The sequence below is a fragment of the Cetorhinus maximus genome, chromosome 5 (assembly GCF_964194155.1).
Source record: "Cetorhinus maximus chromosome 5, sCetMax3.hap1.1, whole genome shotgun sequence".
NCBI lineage: Eukaryota > Metazoa > Chordata > Chondrichthyes > Lamniformes > Cetorhinidae > Cetorhinus > Cetorhinus maximus.
The window spans coordinates 147,955,027-147,974,588 of NC_135883.1; the positions used below are offsets into that span (position 1 = coordinate 147,955,027).

At 43.0% G+C, this 19,562-nt stretch overlaps 1 protein-coding gene across 4 annotated transcripts in view; it reads right to left on the bottom strand.

Moving 5' to 3' along the window:
- The window catches only part of anapc1 (anaphase promoting complex subunit 1), a 222,829-nt gene that overhangs the window by 57,443 nt on the left and 145,824 nt on the right, over positions 1–19,562 (bottom strand). For all 4 annotated transcript variants that reach the window (XM_078542651.1, XM_078542649.1, XM_078542650.1 and 1 more), the window contains 3 exons: positions 2,839–2,915; positions 589–679; positions 366–419 (listed from right to left, as the gene is read on the bottom strand). In XM_078542651.1, the coding sequence (XP_078398777.1) occupies positions 366–419; positions 589–679; positions 2,839–2,915 (222 nt within the window). The remainder of the gene's footprint in view (positions 1–365; positions 420–588; positions 680–2,838; positions 2,916–19,562) is intronic.

Here is a 19,562-nt window from a genome sequence, read left to right on the forward strand (position 1 = left end):
GAAGCAGCGATCAAGGACACTAATTTTTGAAATGTTCTTTACAATTCACTTGACCTGCGCTTTGCAGTTTTATATGTTATCTTAATGTGAATGCATCCTCAAAAGTAGGAACTTTAGGTCCTTCACCTCAAGATCAGTCTAGATCAATGGGGTAAGAAGTCCTCTCCGGTTGCAAGAAACTTTTGTCAAGTAAGTTTGGCCAATTTAATAGACACGGACCGCCAGAAAAATAATTCTACCCGAACTGGACATGCTTGATAAAACATCTCTTACCTCAAAAAGCACAAAATTATACACTATGAACAATTTAACCTAACAACTATGAATTGATCATAAAATGTAAGGAGAGAACAAATGGAACTTACCAGCGCTGCCACAGGTGAGGACACAGATTCCAGGAACATTTTCACATATTTGAACTAAACAATAAAAACGATAGTTACCAGTGTTACACAGAGACACTTTCTGGCATATTATTTGGAAACATCAGTCAACAACAACTGCAAAGTGACAAACGGCTCGTGAAGTAAGCTCCCCCAAAGCAAGTTTCTTTAGAAAAACAGCACGGAGTTTGATGACATTACCTACCAAACAATTGAAAGCTGCTGCATTAGAAGAACCTGCAAATCGAAGGCCCATTGCCATACAGGCACCAGCAATAATGTTGATATGAGCTTGGCTGTAAGGCAATTATGAGAGTAGAATGCAAATTACACAGAGGATGAGCAACAATTTATTCATGTACATTATTTGATTGTTAGAATAAATTTCTATTTGACAGGGTGGTGAGGTGGGTGTGAAGGAATTCCTAGTTTTGAAACAACTAACTGGCTAAGTTCTAAAAATACAATTTCAAGTCCCTGTGTCTTCTCACGCTGGCGGTGGTGGTAGTGGGGGAAGTGAGTGAGAGTGAGATCAGGCCACCAAAGATAGTTGAAAACCGACTTTCTTGGTTTGCAGGTTGCCCATAGCAACTTTCGGTTTATCAAGCGCGGGGTCAAAAGGGAAAGGTTCCAACCACCTGAGCGGTTCAACCAATATGGAGGCAGGCCAGAATGTTCAGCTATCCCAATTAGCATTGGGTGGTGTGCAGAATTGAGTGAGAGAATGGAAAAACATTGGCCCAGGGATTACGTGAAGCATCCAAGTCAGGAATTCTGAATTTGGAAAATTCTATGTTAAACACTTGGGTGCCTGCTTTCTATTAATTAAGATGCAGTTTTGTGTCTTGCATCCACGGACCATATGACTGTATGTCATATTCGACAAATGACTAAGGGAAAATAAGTAAACCTTGCATCTTAAATGGGAAAATCCAGGTAAAGTTTTTTATAGATAACGCAAAATAATCTGAATGGGTGTAGGTCAATAGGTAGAAATTATGTGTATGGCACTCCAAACACACTGTGCAGGTCCCTTTTCAAAATTGAAATTTGTAAAAGAAAGGATGCTGTTGAATTAAACTGGTCACATTTATGTATGCTTCTAACGTGTATATTTTCATCCTAAAAAACATATCCTGAGGTAAAATACTCTATATTTTTAAATTATTTTTTTTAAAAACCATTACAATTAGTAAATTAGGGGTGAAATTGTGCTGTGCAATATTAATAATAAATGCAATGATTCACAACATAATTTGAAACTGAAAGATGAAAATAATGCAGGCCTTAGGTATAACCTGCATCTGATTTAGAGTGTTTTCTTTTCAAAAATCTTTTACCTTTCATTCAATTCATAATTTACTGACTATTATTTCCTGTTCTTTTTAATTCCATCACTTATTCTACATCACTTTCCGATACTTGCAGATCAGACCGCTATGGTTGAATCATACCAGGAACTTCTTCCTCTGAGTAATCTGACAGAAAATCACCTCCATCCTCCCCTGTCAAACCACTTCAGCAAACTGAGCCACACCGTTTCAGCAAATCACTCAACTGATCAAATCTCAGACGTGTTTAGAGGAGGACCTCAAACAAGGAGGGAAGTGTAAAATGGTACAAATGTGTTGTCTTGTGCCCTTTTGATTTAAAGATCACCTTTTATTTCAGTTTTTAAACTGATGACAAGTAAGTTCAGGATTGATATCAGCATGCAGTTCATTAATCAAGAGCAACTGATGTCCAGAATTATTTTCTAGGTTGTATGGTGGAGCTCTTGAATGGGTCAACAAATGGGTGTTGTGCAGGTTTCAATGGCAGAATGAGTTAGGTGGGCTGAATGTTCTCCTTCACATGTGATGCTTAGAATCAGCTGCAGACCATACATCATTCCTCTTGCTCGTGATACATTTTGTGAACCACGTGGACACAGCACATTTGTTGGAAGTTTTGCAAATTAAAGAAAGGCTTGCATTTATATTGCCCAGGTTACAACCTCAAGCTATTCCTGTGCACTATACAACACTTCTGAATTGTAGTCACTGTTGTCAGAAATGCCACAGCCAATTTGTGTATAACAAGGGCCCAAAAGAGTAACTTGTGATGACCAGATGAGCTGTTTTAGTGATGTTGGTTGAGGGATAGTTGTAGTCTGGAACACCAGGGAGAACTCCCCTTCAATATTTTGAAAAAAAAAGCTGGATCTCTTACATCCACTTGATGGGGCAAACAGGGCCCTGGTTTAACATCTCATTTGAAAGGCTACCTCAACAGTGCAGCACTACATGATGCCTGCACTGGAGTGTTAGCCTAGATCACGTGCATCAATATCTGGAATGGACTTGAACCCAAAACCTTCTGACTCAGATGTGAAAGTGCTACTAACAGAGTTATGGCAGACACCAACATCTGAAATTTTTTTTTAAAAAAGAGTAAAGCCCAAATTTAAACTTACCGCATGGTTTGCAAGTCAACATCTTCAGGTACTTGCCCATCCATTGTGTTTAATGATGCATTGTTCTGTCTAACAATCTATAAAAAAACAAGTGCCAAGTAAAAATATTAATTTGAGGAAAAGGATGGAACAGCATCACTCTAATGTAGCTAAACCTCTTTTACAATGGAATTGCTACATTATGCGATAAAACATCTTTGAATTAGGATCCAAAATTACTGCTGCATTCAGGAGACTGAATTAAAACATCTAATCCAGAAGACACATCATTTCTGCTTGCTCAGATATTACACTTTGTAAAACGAAACATATTAATCCTGACACCAACAACACTCAAGAAGCTCCACACTATTCAGGAGCTACCATAATGCAGCCTGCTTGATTGGCACCCCATTCACCACCTTCAATATTCATTCCTTCCAACACAGTCGCACATTGTGTACAATCTGCAAGATGTACCGCAGTATCTCATCAAGGCTCCTTCGACAGCACCTTCCAAAGCCGCAACCTTAACACTTAGAAGAACTAGAACAGCAGTCACATGGGAACGACACACCTGCATGTTGCCTTCCAAGTCACACACCATCCTGACTTGGGAACTCCTTCCTAACAGCACTGTGGGTGTACCTAGACTACATGGACTGCAACAGTACAAGAAAGCAGCTCACCACCATCTTCTCAAGGGCAATTAGGGATGGGCAGCAAATGGTGGCCTTATTCACATCTTACAAATGAATTTAAAAAAAACTCTTCCCTTTATGATAACTGCAATTTTTAAGAAAACATTTCTGCAAGGTAAAGTCAAAATTGCCACATCCAGAATTTTTTTCTTCATTCATTGGTGCATGCGTCACTAGCAAGGCCAGCACTTGTTGCTCATTCCCAAGTGCCCTTGAGAAGGTGAAGGTAAGCAGTCTTCTTGATCTAAAAACACAAAATGCTGGAAAATATCAGCAGGTCTGCCCATCTGTCGAAAGAGAAACAGAGTTAACAGAGTTTCGAGTCCAATATGACTCTTCTTTGGAGCTGGAGAGAGGTAGAAATGTGATGGATTTTATGCTGTTGAAAAAGTGAAGAGGGGCAGGTGGAACAAAATAGGGGGTCAGGGATATATTGGAGGACAGGAGCGCTTAAATGACAAAGATGTTATGGAACATAAAGCAAAGGGAGTAGTAATAGTATTAAAGACTAAAGCAGGTGCTAATAGCAGAATAAAGGTCAGCGCTGTCTGAAAGCAAAATAGCAGAATGTGCTCATAGCAGGAAAATGGTCAGCACTGTCTGAAAGCAAAAACATGAGAACAAGATATGGACTGGCAAACTGGGATGGAGGGGGAGGAGGAAGGGGAGGGAAATTTAAAAAATCAAAATGGAGGGAAGAGTTCATGGTGGTAAGTTGTTGAACTCAATGTTGAGTCCTGAAGGCTGTAAAGTGCCTAACTGGAAAATGAGCTGCAGTTCCTCCAGCTTGCAGTGGGCTTCACTGGAACATTGTAGCAGGCTGAGGACAGAAATGTGAGCATGAGAGAAAGATAATGAATTGAAATAGCAAGCAACAATGGCAAGGTTGGGGTCATACTTGTTGACTGAGCAAAGGTGTTCCACAAAATGGTCACACAGTCTGCATTTAGTCTCCACAATGTAGAGGAGACCGCATTGTGAGCAGTGAGTGCAGTAGGCTAAATTGAAAGAAGTGCAAGTAAATTGCTGCTTCACCTGTAAGGAGTGTTTGGGGCCTTGAACAATGAGGAGGAAGAAGGTAAAGGGGCAGCTGTTACAGCTCCTGCAATTGCATGGGAAAATGCAACAGGAAGAGGATGAGGTGTTGGGTGATAGAGAAGTGGCCCAGGGTGTCACAGAGGGAACGGTTCCTTTGGAATGCTGAGAGGGAGGGGAGGTGAAGGGAAGATGGGTTTGGCGATGGCATCATTCTGGAGTTGGCGGAAATGGCGGGGATGATCTCTTGGATACTGAGACTGGTGGGGTGGAAAATTAAGACAAGGGGAACCCTCTTGTGGTTCTGGGGGGGCAGGGGAAAGGGTGAGGGAAATGGGTTGGACACAGTTTAGAGCCCTGTCAACCACAGTGGGGAGAATCCTTGGCTGAGGAAAAAGGAAGACATGTCAGAAGTGCCAGTGTGGAAAGCAGCATCATCAGAACAGGTGCGACAGAGATGGAGAAGCTAGGAGAATGGAACGGAGTCCTTTCAGGAAGCAGGGTGGGAGGAACTGTAGGCGAGGTAGCTGCGGGAGTCGATGGGCTTGTAATAAATATTGGTAGACAGTCAATCACTAGAAATGGTGTGCAAATAGTGCAGGCATCCCATGTGTGCACCAGAAGCACATGAAGTGGGCATATCCACAAGGCAGTCAGCGCCCAACTGATTTGACACCTCCGATTTTCGGTTTTGCTGGTCCTGTTAATATCCTCTCTGAAAAATGCACAGCTTAACATACATTCAGCTGCGTGAAGGATAACAGCCCCCACCCCAGCACAAGCAGCAAGGAAGTGAAGCTGTTTGCAGAGGGTTGAGGAGGACTGCTGTCAGCTGGAGGTCGTACCCACCTAGGGTTTTCAAATAGTACTTCTCTTATCTGCACCTCAGCCAGTAGCAGCATCTGCAGTGGCTACACTTCACCAAGGAGGTGGTCACAGAACTGTGCTATCTCCTCAAGCTGGACCTGCAGCCGCAGTGCAGGCAAGAACAATATTGTCAGTGTCTTTAAAGATAGATAATTAATAATCGACCCTGTCCCTTCCCCTTTCTCTCGACCTCGCCCCCTTCCTCTTTCTCTCTCTCTCTTTCAACCCTGCCTCCTTCCCCTTTCTCTCTCTCCTGACCTCGCCCCCTTCCCCCTCTCTCTATCTTGACCCCTCCCACTTCCCCTTTCTCTCTTTCTTGACCTCGCCCCTTCCCCTCTCTCTCTCCCCTCCGCCCCTTCCCCTTTCTCTCTCTCCTGACCCCACCCCCTTCCCCTCTCTCCCTTCACCATTTTCTCTTGCTCTCTCTCACTGCCTTTCTCTATCTATCTCTCTCTCCCTCCTAACCCTTTATCTCTCCTTTTTCTTCTTTTGTCGGCATTCATCACTGCTGACCTCCAGAATTTCCTGCTCTTAGCAAGGATATAATCTGTTTGTTTTGATGAGCCTTTTGCTTTATCTGACCTTGGGAAGCCAATCAGCATGATGTAAATCATGTTACCTGACGTAGTTAACATTGAACCTAGATTAGTCAGTAGGAACATTATATCTCAAATAACAGGTGCCTAAGGCTCCTGTTATAGTATTCCTTCAGCCTTTGATGCTAAACAGTACAATAGGGAAACAAAGGCAGAAGGTTGAAGACTTTTTTCTCTGGTGTTTGTTTTTTTTTGATTAATTCATGGGACCTGAGAATCGCTGCAAGGCCAATGTTTTTTTGCCCATTCCTAATTGCCCTTGAGAGGGTGGTGGTGAGCTGCCTTGAACTTCTATAGCCCTTGTGGTGTAGTTACATCTAAGAAGGGAGTTCCAGTGGCAGTGAAGGAACAGCGATTAATAGTTCCAAGTCAGGATAGTGTGGGAACCTAGGGGTGGTGGTGTTCCCATGCGTTATTAGAAAGTTTAGCGAAGATATGAAGGTCTTCGAGAGGGTGCAGAGGAGATATATCAGAATGATTCCAGGGAGTGGGGGTGGGCTTTAGGTACAAGGGGTTAGGTTGGAAGGGTTGGGTCATTCTCCTTGGAGCAAAGGAGATTGAGGGGAGATTTGATAAAGATGCATAAGATGATAACATGTTTACATGAGGTAGGCAAGGACAAATTCTTCCAATTAGCTGATTGTGCAAAGACCAGAGGGGACAAATTTAAGATTTTGGGCAAGGGATGCAGGGGAAATGTAAGGAATAACTTTTTTTAAGCAGTGAGTGGTAATGAATGGAGACTTGACAGGTCTGCAGGGACGAAGTGGGTAAGTGTGACTCCGCGTTGAGCCAGCATGGACTCAATGGCCTCATTCTGTGCTGTAAATGTGCGTGTGAGTGAGTGAGAGAGAGATCGGGAGGACGAGGGGGTGAGGTGGGGAGATCGGGAGGACGAGGGGGTGAGGTGGGGAGGACGAGGGGGTGAGGTGGGGAGGACGAGGGGGCGAGGTGGGGAGGACGAGGGACGAGGCGGAGAGGACGCGCGGAGTGGGGGGTTGGTGGACCGGACACGGGGTGGACGAGGGGCAGGGCGGACGAGGGGCAGGGCAGGGTAGAGAGCCTGAAGAATGTGGGCCAGAAAGTCAGGAAAGGAGATGAAGGTGAGGAAAGAAGAGGGGAAGTGACAGGGGAGCAGAAAGGGGCAGAAATGTGGAAGGCAGAGGAAAGTGAAATGAATAGAGAAAATGTGAAAGAGAGAAAGGTCGGAGGATAAAAGCGGAAAGGAGTGTGAAAAGGGAAGAGGTAAAGGCAAAAAGCAACAAGTCACTTCAGGGCACTTGTGAACATTTGAACTCCATATAAGGCAGGTTAACATGACTCCAATTGTGTGTGGTTGGTCTGAGGGACAGGAATCTCGAAGAGTTAAATCAGTGCACAGCAAGATGCCACAAACAACAATGATGACAGTTAGGAACTTGTTTTTAAAATGATCAAAATGCCCAAGTATGGAACAACTTTTAAATCCTGTGTCCTAGAAATCCAAGGCCAGCTCCGTGGCAAAAAGCCACAAGTTTAAAAGAGGCTACGGAAGCTCCTCATTTTAGTAATCTTGACAGCTGTCTTTGTTCTTTAGCAGATTTACTTCTGAGATTCTAAGCGTTGTACTGGAATTGCCACAGTAGATCTGATCTCATCAACCAGAACATGGAGAAGCCCTTTCATCTGCCTTTCACCCAAATGTGTAGGTGCCCTCCACCCTACCCTGGTGTTGGAAGTCACAATGTCATATCTGTCTATGTGGCTTAACTGAGCTCTATCACTGCAGAAATAGGAACTGCAGAGTTAAAACATTATGCAAACCTTGTAAAATGCCTCATCATATTAATAGGACAGGTCACCAATCACTTTGCCCAAAACTTGATTCTCCGCCAACACAGATTCTTGCTTTTTTTTGACAATAAAGATTGCTCATAATTAGTCACATTCCAGTGCACCTTAGGATGCTACGTAATGGAAGAGCATCACTGAGATTTCCACTCTACGTGGGTGGTATTTAAACAAATTAGTAGTTCAGCTGCAAGATAAGTAAACGAGGGCACTGGAATCTTCCTCAGTCTAAATGAAATTGTACAAGAAGCAATTTCCATTGCATTTAAATACAATAAAATATACCATCAGCCATTAAAAAAAAAATAGACCTGCTAATTGCCATGTGAGCCTAACATTTCAATGTATTATTGGAAGCCCATGTGAGGACAACATTAAGTTAGATTTCCACTTTCAACAATGGCGGAACAGGGGCAGTAGTGAATCAGTTGCCCGTCATACATGCAGATATTTTTCTTTTCGAACAGTAAATCAGGCAGCTTATCCACTAAAGTCCATGTCCCACCATAGCTGCCAGTTACATTCTATCGCAATGAGGCAATAACTGCTGAGTCAAATGGAAAACCCCCTCAATAAGCCTCCTCTGCTTTGAAGGTAGCAAACAGTTGATTCCAGACTGCTCTCTGCAGAGCTGGATGATCAGCCCCTAAAGGGGCTGCCAATTCCACCTCATCATATTACATCACTCAGCCGAGTTCATTCCCTTCCTCCCAACTGCCAACTGTCCCCAAACAGTAACACAACTTTCCTTTTAATTTTCCCAATATGTTCCTCTGCCACATAATCATGTCCCGTCATTTTTCTCTCTTCTTGCGCTGGTTGTTGGCTTAGCAATGAGTGCATGCTGATGGAATTAGCTCACTCCAGCATCTCCGACCTGCCAAGAGATACGTCTGACAGTGTGAAGGCGGAAACTGCTCAGCCTATTCTCCTGCCTAACATACATTGTCCAGGTCTCACTACTGGAGAGCACTGTGCTGAGGGCGCAGGCTTGGTAGATTCGCAGTTTGGGGGTTCCAATTCAGGTTGTTGTTCCACAATCTCTTACTCAGCTTGGTTTCAGTTCTGAAACCACAATGGAATTCGGGATAGATGCATCCAGCCAAGATCTGCAGTCTGACAAGGGCAACATGGGTAAATGTTTTTCCCATGATACTCAGCAGGGCGATCAGGACATTGACACCAGCTGCATCTGATCATCACCAGACATGACTCTCAACATTCCCAGCTACCACAGAGCTGACTGTGATGCAAATCACTTCCTGGTGTGCACCAGGGTTAGGGTGCAATTCCTAAAGTATTTTCATTCAAAGCAGAAAGGTTACCCTCATATCAATGTCAGCTATACTGCCTACCCAGATAAAAACAATCCAGATAAAAACAACAATTCAATCAATTCGATTGAAACAGGCGCTCTCCAGCATTCCCACACTGTGCAGAAGCAAAGTGGAACGTACTTTGAGACACCATCTACAATACACTCTCAACATGTTGGAAGCAAAGGTGGAAAAAGTCTGGCTGGTTTGAGGCTAATATCACTGTGATGGAACCTGTCATTGAAGCCAAGCGATCCATTCTCAGTAATTGAAAGAGAGATCCAAATGAGAAGACTCTGAATGCACAAAGAACTGTTGAAGTCTAACAGAGTACCAGGTGCTGCACCAATGGCTACTAGTTTCAACTTTGCTTGAATATCTATATGTCCTTCAACACAGGGAATATCAGGGGCATGTATGATGGAATCAAATAGGCAACTGGCCCATTAGGAAGAAAACAGCCCCATTGGAAACAAAGTCAGGGAGCTCCTCACTGACTGCAATAAACAACTGGAGAGATGGAACACAGCCTTGAGATGTACTCTAGGGAGAATACTGTCATCAAGAAGGTGCTACACACCATAGCAAACTGGCCTGTCATGGGAGAGCTGGATATCGACCCCACAGTGGAGGAGCTCAGCAAAGCTACTGACTCATTTGACATGGGCCAAATCCCAGGTGCTGTTGCTAAATCACCTGAGCTCATCAAGCAAGGGAAACCGGCACTCCTGCAGCATCTGCACAAACTTCTCTGTCACTGCTGGAAGGAGCGGGCAGTACTCCAGGGTATGCATGATGCAAGGATTATGACCTTGTGCAAGAACAAGGGCATCTGAAGCAATTGCAACAACTATTGAATTGCCTCCAATGCATGTAAATTAGAAGACTCAACTATATACCGTACTCTAGGTGTGGTCTCACTACCGTCCTGTACGGTTGTAGCAACAGCTCCTTACCTTTATACTCCACCCCACCTTGCAATAAAAATTAACATTACATTTGCCTTCCTAATTACCTGCTGTACCTGCATGGTAACTTTTTGTTTCAGATATGAGGGTATCCACATCCCTCTGTACCAGCTTAGTTCCATCTATTACATGCTGCTTCCTCTGTTTGGCATACAAGTAGACCGGTGTTGTAGCTAATACCTCAACTTTTAGGTATGCCTTGTGCTGTTCCTGACATTCTCTCCTGCATTCTTCATTGAATCAGGGTTGATTCCTCTGGCTTGATGGTAATGGAAGATGGGAAATATGCCGGGTCATGAGGATACAGATTGTGGTTATATGCTACAATTCTACTGCTCAACGGTGATGAGGTTACCCTGGGATAATCAGCTTTGCATTTAAATAGTATCAACATACCACGGAGCTTGCTTCCCTCCCCATTTAAAATGCACCTTATCTCCTGCCTCTTTGACCAAGGTTTTAGTCATCTGTCCCAGCATCCCCCAATGAGACTTGGTGTCAAATTTTGTTTGTTTACACAGAGTTTCTACAGGTATTTAAAAAGGATAACAGTAAGTAAAGTGAGTGTTGGTCCTCTAGACAGTGACAATGGGGACATAAAAGTAGATAATAAGGAAATGGCAGGGGAAATGAACAAATATTTTGTTTTTGTTTTCACTGTGGTAGGTACAAAAAAGATTCTAGTAATAGCTGTAAATCAGGAGGTGGAAGGGAGAGAGGAACTTGGTGAAATTACAGTCACTGGGGGACCAGTACTGAGCATATTGATGGAGCTGGGGGCTGACAAATCTCCGGGTCCTGATGGACTTCATCCTAGGGCATTGAAAGAGGTGGCTGATGAGGTTGTAGATGGGTTGGTGTTAATTTTCCAAAATTCACTAGATTCTGGAAAGGTTCCATCAGGCTGGAAAGTAGCAAATCTATTAAAGAAGGGAAGGAGGCAGAAAACAGAAAACAATCGGCCAGCTGGCTTGACATCTGAATACCTTGAGAAACTCAAGGTAATCAAAAAGAATCTGCATGGTTTTGTGAAAGGGGAATCATGTTAACCCAATTTAATGCAGTTCTTTGAAGGAGTAACATGCACAGTGGATAAAGGGAAATCTGCAGACAGGATTTCCAGAAGGCATTTGATAAAGTGCCACTTCAAAAAAGTTATTGCGGAAACTAAATGGTATCGGGGGGATAGAAATTTGGCTGGCTGGCAAAAAACAGAGGATGCATAAATGAGTTGTTTTCTGATTGGCAGGATGTAACAAGTGGAGTCCCAAAGGGATCTGTGCTGGGGCGTCAACTTTTTACAATTTATATCAATGTCTTAGATGGGGGGAGCGAAGGCATGACAGCTAAATTTGCAGCTGACACAAAGATAGGTAGGAAAGTATGTTGTGAAGAGGACATAAGAAGTTTGCAAGGAGATATAGATAGGTTGAGTGAGTGGGCAAAAATCTGCAGATGGAGTATAATGTGGGAAAATGTGAAGTTGCTCACTTTGGCAGGAAGAATAAAAAACAGAGCATTCCTTAAATGGAGAACGGCTTCAGAAAGATCCAGGTGTTCTAATGCATGAGTCACAGCAAGTTAGTATGCAGGTGCAGCAAATCATTAAGGCAGCTAATGGAACGCTGTCCTTTATTATGAGAGGAATTGAACATAAAAGGATGTTATGCTTCAGTTATACAGGCCATTGGCAAGACCACATCTCGAATACTGTGCGCAGTTTTATTCTCCTTATTTAAGGAAGGATGTAAATGCTTTGGAAATGTTTCAGAGGTTTACTAGATTGATAGCTGGAATGAGCGGGTTGTCCTATGAGGAAAGGTTAGACAGACTGGGCTTGTTTCCAATTTAGAAGAGTCACTTGATTGAAGTATATAAGATCCTGTACAGTCTTGACAAAGTGGATGTGGAAAGAATGTTTCCTCTTGTGAATGAGTCCAGAACTCGGGGGCGATGTTTTAAAATTAGGAGGTCGCCCTTTAGGATCTGGAGAAATTTTTTCTATCAGAGGGTTATGCAACTTTGGAACTCTGCCTCAGAAGGCGGTGGAGGTGGGGGTCATTGAATATCTTTAAGGCAGAGGTAGATAGATTCCCTTGCCTAACAAGAATCTAAGGTTATGGCGGGGGGAAGAGATGGGAATGTGGAATTCGAAACACAAACAGATCAGCCATGGTCTTATTGAATGGCGCAGCAGACCTGAGGGGCTGAATGGCATATTTCTGCTCCTATTCCGTATGTTTGTATTCTCCTGGGCCTCTGGATTACTAGTCCAGGGACATTACCACCATGCCATAACCTTCCCTTATTCTGCAGTTTCTTTCCATTTAAATAATATTTTATTTCTCTATTCTTCCTTACAAGCAGACAACCTCACATTTGCTGACATTATACTCCATCGGCCACATTTCTGCCTATTCACTTAACCTAACTACATTCCTTTGCAGGCTCTTCGTGTCCTCTTCAAAACTTGCTTTCCCACCTGTCTTTGTATTGCTAGCAAATTTGGCTACAATACACTTGGTCCCTTCATCCAAGTCATCAATATAGATTGTAAATAGTTGAGACCACAGCACTGATCCCTGCGGCACTCCACTAATTACAGCTTGCCAACCTGAAAATAACCCATTTATTTTGACACACTGTTTTCCACTAGTTAGCCAATCCTCTATCCATGCTAATGTATTCCCCGCAACACCATTGTACAGTTTTATGTGACACCTTATCAAATTTTAGGAATCGAAATACACTACACATGAAGGACCTTGAACGGGTGCAGAGATTTTCAAGAATAGTTCCAGGGGTGAGGGGATATAGTCACAAGGTTAGGTTGGAGAATCTGGGTTTGTTCTCCTTGGAGCAAAGGAGATTGAGGAGAGATCTGACAGATGTGCACAAAATTATGATAGGTTTAGATAAGGCAGGCAAATAAAATCTTTTCCCATTGGTTGACGGTACAAAGATCAGGGGACACAGAATTAAGGCTGTGGGCAAGGGTACATGGGTGGATGTAAGGAAGTCTTTTTTACACGATGAGTGGTTAATGACCTGGAAGTCGCTGTCTATGAGGGCAATGGAAGCAGAGATGATGAATAACTTCAAGAGGAAATTGGACGGGCACGTGAGGGAAATAAAAATAAGGCTACAGGGATAGAGCAGGGGAATGGGACTCTACAGGTGAGCTGCATTACCTCCTTCTGTGTCGTAAAGACTATGACATCTACTGGTTCCCCTTTATCCACTCTGCTCATTACATCCTCAAAGAGCTCTACTAAATTTGTTGAACACCATTTTCCTTTCATAAAACCCTGTTGACTCTGTTTAACTGTATTATGATTTCTAAATATCCTGTTACAACTAGCAGAACTAGTAAGGGATGGAATTAGGAGGTGGGGAGGGAGGGAATAAAGTACCTTACATTTGTCTATTTTGCAAAACATTTCAAAAAGGTTCTCTTATTTTATTTGCTCAGTGGTGCCATTATGAAATCTAGTTTCTGCACACATACATGTGTCATTTTACCTTTGAACAACCGTGCAATTCAAGAGCATGAGCCCTGCAAGATGAAATTATGGTGGTCTCAGAAGGAAAGATGGTTATTAATTTAGTTTGTAGCTTTTGACAGTCAGGCTATGAAATAAATCTAACACGGATCCTACATTCTGATCCCATCACCAGACAGTGACAGCCTTTCGTCTCGTAAGATGATTTGCGCTGGGGTGTTAAGCATCGTCTGGTGAGGCTCAGACCCCACTGCTTTGGCAGTCTCTGTTGCATTTGCTGCAGAGGAAGACAGTGGACTGAGAAGGTGCATGATTCACTGGCCTCTGTTTTCCATGGGCCCTCTTCTAGGCCAGCTGAGCTTTTTATTTCTCTCATCTATTCCAATACCATTCCAAACATTCAGCCCCCAGACATCATGGCCGTCTGCAACTGGATCCCAGTTATCAGTGTCAATGCCCGCCATCTTCATACCTCACTTGCAGGGGTCCATGTTGCAGAGGAATGGACGCCCAAGAGGCTATGATCCAGTGGCCAGTTCACTGTTCAGAAGGTCTTTGGGTGTCACTCATCCGATGAACGTGGCTGAGCCAGCGCTCAATCCAGGGCTTCAGAGTTGACCTTAACCTGCCACAAGATGCTGAGATACCTCAGACAGTGAATGTAGAAACTGTTCAGCCTTTCCTCCTGCCTAGCACATGATGTCCAGTTTTACCACTACAGAAGAGAATGCTGAGGATACAGGCTTGGTAGACTCGCAGTTTGGTATTCTCATCAGTTTGCTGTTGTTCCACATCCTCTTACTCAGCTTGGATATAACAGCTGCAGTTTTTGCAATGCCTGTGTTGATATCAGCACCCAGTGATTGATTGCTGATGATTATAGGGCCTAGAAATGTGAAGCTATCAATAACCTCCAGCATGACATTGTTAATGTTGATGGATGGTGGTATGACAACATCCTGGACTATGATATTTGTCTTCCTGATGCTGATGGTCAAACCAAACTCTTTACAGGCACGAGAGACACTATTCATTTGCCACTGAGATGTTCCTCGGTATGGAATGTTCGTGCGCCCATTATCAGAAAGAAGCTATGATAGCGACTCCGGCTTAATTTCGTTTGCCCATATTTTCTGCAGAGCCATGGAAAACAACAACTTGCATTTGTATAGCATCTTTAACATTATATAACGTTCCAGCACACTTTACAGAAGCATTATTAAACAAAATTTGATACCGAGCCACATAAGGGGATATTAGGACTGGTGACCAAAAGCTTGCGAAAGAAGCAGGTTTTAAGGAGGAACTTAAAGGAGGATAGAGGGGTAGAGAGGAAACTCCATATTTTAGGGTCTAGAAGACTGAAGGCATGGCTGAGACAGCAATATAACAGAAATGGAAATGGAGAAAAGCCATCAACGTTGGAGCTTTTCTATCATAAAAAAATAGAGCACTTGAGGGCTTGTGCTCATCATTCCTGAGGTATGATCTACATTAGCTCTATTTTTTAAAAATGAGGTTAGAAAGCTAAACCAGCAGTTTTAGTCAGGCCTTAGACTTCCTTATCTAGATTCACCATCAAAGTATCAAAGTAAGGTGCAGTTTGCAAGCAACACCTCAAGAAAATATCGTGTTTTTTGTGACCACCCAGATTAGAAGGTCCTGTTGTAGTAATTTTCTACCTTCAGAAGAAATAGCTGATAACTACTGAGCTAAGGATTGTAAATTCAATGATCTACTGAACCTTGCATCCAGCGTAGCAGACACTTAAATAATAAATCACATTTAGATGAAGGCAGAGAGTCATTAGGGCATTCAGCCCATCAAATCGAAGCTGGAAGACTTTAATTTAGAAAAAAAGTAGCAAAGCACTTCAGTGGTGCAAAGGGTAGGAATTTAAACTTTACTGAAAGGATGACAGAGAGTGGAATCTCTGAAGCACTGCTGTCAGTGGTGGAGTGAATGCGATGGGGAAGGGGAATAAAAGTACTGCAGACCAAGCCGAAAGCATGGAGAGTTCAGTATCATTTCCAGGTCCGGAGGAGGTCATGATGTGGGAGGAACGGGGCCATACTGTAGGAATTTGAAGACAAGGAATTTAAGTTTTAGGCTTTGCAGGATTGGGAGCCAATGTAGGACAATAGGGACTGGGGCGACAGACAAGCCAAGCGGTGTGGTATAGGATACAAGCATCAGATATTTGGTCGATTTGGAGTCATAGAACAGGCAGAAAGCTGGTAAGGAGATCACATGAGTGTTGGAACCTGATGGCAATGAAGATGTACCAAAGCTTCTGTGGTGGATAGGCTGATGGGTGGAGACCAGTAATGTTTTGGAGGCAGAAGGAGGTGCTCCTTCTGATGCAGAGAACATGGAGGTTGCTCAGCTCAGGTTTCAAGCGGATTTCAAGGTTAAAAATAATCTGGTTCGGCCTGAGACTGTGGCTAGGAAGGAAAATATACTCAGTATTGAGGGAGTGGAGGAATGAGTTCAGCCGGAGAAGCTGGAGAATGTTAGGGCCCATCCTGTTTAGCTGGAGAATGTTAGGACCCATCCAAGAGGAGCACAAAGGCAGTTAGAAACATAGAAACATAGTTAGGGGGTTGAGGGAGGTCCGTGAGAGGCAATTATCCTGGCCTGCAAATGGAGGAAACATTTTCTGGTCTCTTTGGTATCTTACAATTCATATTTGGTAGTTTTCCATGAAATAACATCTGCTTTTGTACAAATGTTCAAATTCCTTCTCTGTGCAATACTACTGATAAATAATCAGAGATCTCCTCCTCCTCTAGGAAACTCTACCGCTATTTACCACCCACCATCAGGCATATAGGAAGAATTTACAGGCTGATGATCAACTTGTTTGGCCACATTATGCTCGCACCTTCCTTGGCGATCAAGTCCTGCAGTGGGTCTTGAACCCGGAGTTTCTGGCCCAGAGGTAGGAACACTACCCCAAGACCGCCAGAGCTCATCTATGTCTGAAAATTCAGCTACAAGGGTAATGAAAAGAAGCTAAGGTGCATGGCACTCATAAATGTCTCCGCCTGCGCAAAAAATATAAACTGTTGCCGAAGACCTTTTCTGTCATGCGCCAAAAGGAAACCAAAAAAGGTGGCTTTGACAAGATGCAAAAAAAATCCACGTCAGCCTCCCAGGGCATCATTTGCCAGTGGAAGGATATTAAACACTGTTCAACTTGTGCAATGAGATGGTTATACATTTCTTTTATCATGCTCATTGTGAAGAATGGGGCCAAAGTCAGAAGTCTGTGCAACAAATGAACAATTTGCATCAACAATGCTCCCTTAAGGTAGCAAAGCATGACAAGGCATTTCACAGGAGAGTAATCGGAAAAGATGTTGGGACGATTAGGGAGACAGCAAAGGCAACTGAAGGTTGCAAAGATTTGTCTTTTACTTCAAGGAAGATTAAGGTACCAACAATGGTCAAAACAGATTCAAGCTGTTTTGATTAATTTAGTGAAAAGTTAGTCAATGAAGCATACTGAGCACAGGATTAATGCTCAGACAAAGATAACGAATGAGGAAGAATGGAACTGTGTCTCATCAACTAGATGACAACAGAACCATTGTCTTAGTTCAACCCCAACTAATAGTGAAAACATTTGTCTAAACAGTCGGTTGATGAAAGCCACTATTGCACACTGCAAAAGCATAGTCGCAGTTTATGTCATCAAGGAAATCTTCGGTTTCGAAGGTAATATTAAAAAGGTGTCATCTATCATCACTTACTGGATGACTATTCAAACGTTTATGGGTAACATTCTAAAATGAACCACAAGGGTGTTTCAGTAATGAAGATGGACAACATACTTTAACTGTAAGAAATCTATTTATGCATGCTACTGTATATTGTTGTCTGTAGAATTAACGGAGCATGGAGCAAGGAAATATTGTTTCCTCAAAAGCGGATTCTTCCTCCAGCAAATATTGTAGAATGCGTACTGCTCCAGATTTTCCCCAGCTCACTGGGGAACTCAATTTGAGTTAGATGCGGAACTTAATAACTCAGACGTAGCAAATATTAATCTACTGATTAACTGATCAGTTGAAGGTCATCGACCTGAATTTTAACTCCGTTTCCCTCTCCACAGATACTGCCTGGTCTGCTGAGTATTCCCAGGATTTCCTGCTTTTAGTTCAGATTTCCAGCATCTGCCACATTTTGCACTTCTTTCAGATATTAATCAAATTACTTTTTCTCAAGACACGCTGGCTTGGGTTTTGTGGTAAAAACGGTGAGGCTATCAATGCACACTGCTACTAAACATCAAATTGTACAGCAACTTCCAGTGACTGCAGTTAAAAATGGAAATCAGGAAGTTGCTGTCCTAGTCGCCTTGCTAATTCACAAGCTTCATAACATTGGTATCTTGCCAAGAGACTCACCATTAAAATACAAGGAATGCATGACAATGCTGTACTTGCCCATGAAACTTGCCAAAAAGAACGAACCTCTGGCAGTGAAAAATTAAAATTGTGAAGCTTCATTCCTTTAGATTTGAATTATTAGAGATTTAAAATAAACACTTCCCAGTTCAAAGTCTGCTTTGCTCATTAAGATTTCTTTAATCGGGTTGGTTAAGGAGGCATGCAATTACTTGCCCTGTTCACAGAAGTCCCACGACCCCCGTAGAGGTCAATGCACTTAAACAGATTCTGCAAAAGCCCATAGAAAGTCTATGAGAACGTTTAAGTGTGATGAACAGTTGCGACCACAAAATCTGGGTCAATGTTTCGCCAATGAACTCTTGTACTTAACATGTCAGTTTCCAAGTTCTGCACAGTTTCTTTCTGACTTCCATCTCCACAATGAAAACCCACTTGGAGGGCCTATGGCATCTTTCATGCAAAGATCTTATGTTTGTTCACTGGATCTGTCCCTGGATGATGGATGTAATTATTGACAAATCCATTTTGTTTCGTATTCCCTCTCCCCACCCATCATCACCTTCGCCCACCGTCCCCCCAACCTGCCCCATGTAACTTGCCATTCCCCAATGAAAACAGCACTCAGACATCCTGATTCCAGATTTTCACCGACTCTTCTAAATGGTTACTCGCCCCCACCAGGAACAACGCAACCGTTATTGATAAGTGCGGCAGGACCACAATCAGGAACTTAACAGGCAGCAAATTCCCTCAGCAAACCAATTAACATGTGCACAAGTGTGCTACCAAGGTCAGTCATTTCTAACCTTAACAAAATACCACTGAAAGCTGTGCAGCAGTGGAAGAAAACATTTTGTTGCAAGTATGTACTTTGTAACATCTCTCATTGACAGTTGCCACGATACAACGCTGAACAGCACAACTCTCAAGTTGCTGTAAAACTCAGTGTAAGTAGGTTGCACCTTCCTACATTTCTTTGGTTTACAAGCCCGCGGGTCAACTGACACACCAGCATGCTCAAATGGAAAAGCAGTGGGTGCCATTTCAATATCAATGTACAAATACTTCAAAACCATATAGTATCATCTTTTAAAGAGAAATTATTTCTCATGTTAAGAAACAACCTGGACCGTAGCACAAGGTGTTGCGTTAGCAGTATGACCAGTACATGGCATCAAAGGTCAAAAGTAATCATAGCAGGAATTTTAAAATTAATCTTCTCCTCCCACCTTTGTTATTAGCCCCAATATTTCCGACAAGATAGAAAAAACAATGTGACTCGGTCCTCAGCTCTGAAGCTGATCAACAAGAAACCAGTGAGACACAGACCAACTTGCTCTTCCCTCCATATCAGTGCTCCACTCTTGCCTTGGCTTACCATGCAGCTTTTAGGCTAGCTGAAAGGGGTGGGAGATGTGGGGGGCTGCACCCTGAGTGGCACCAAGGCAGGAATGTTGGGAATTAAGTAACATTAATAGTGGCATCCGCAATTCCACAAGTGCAGCTGGTATCCT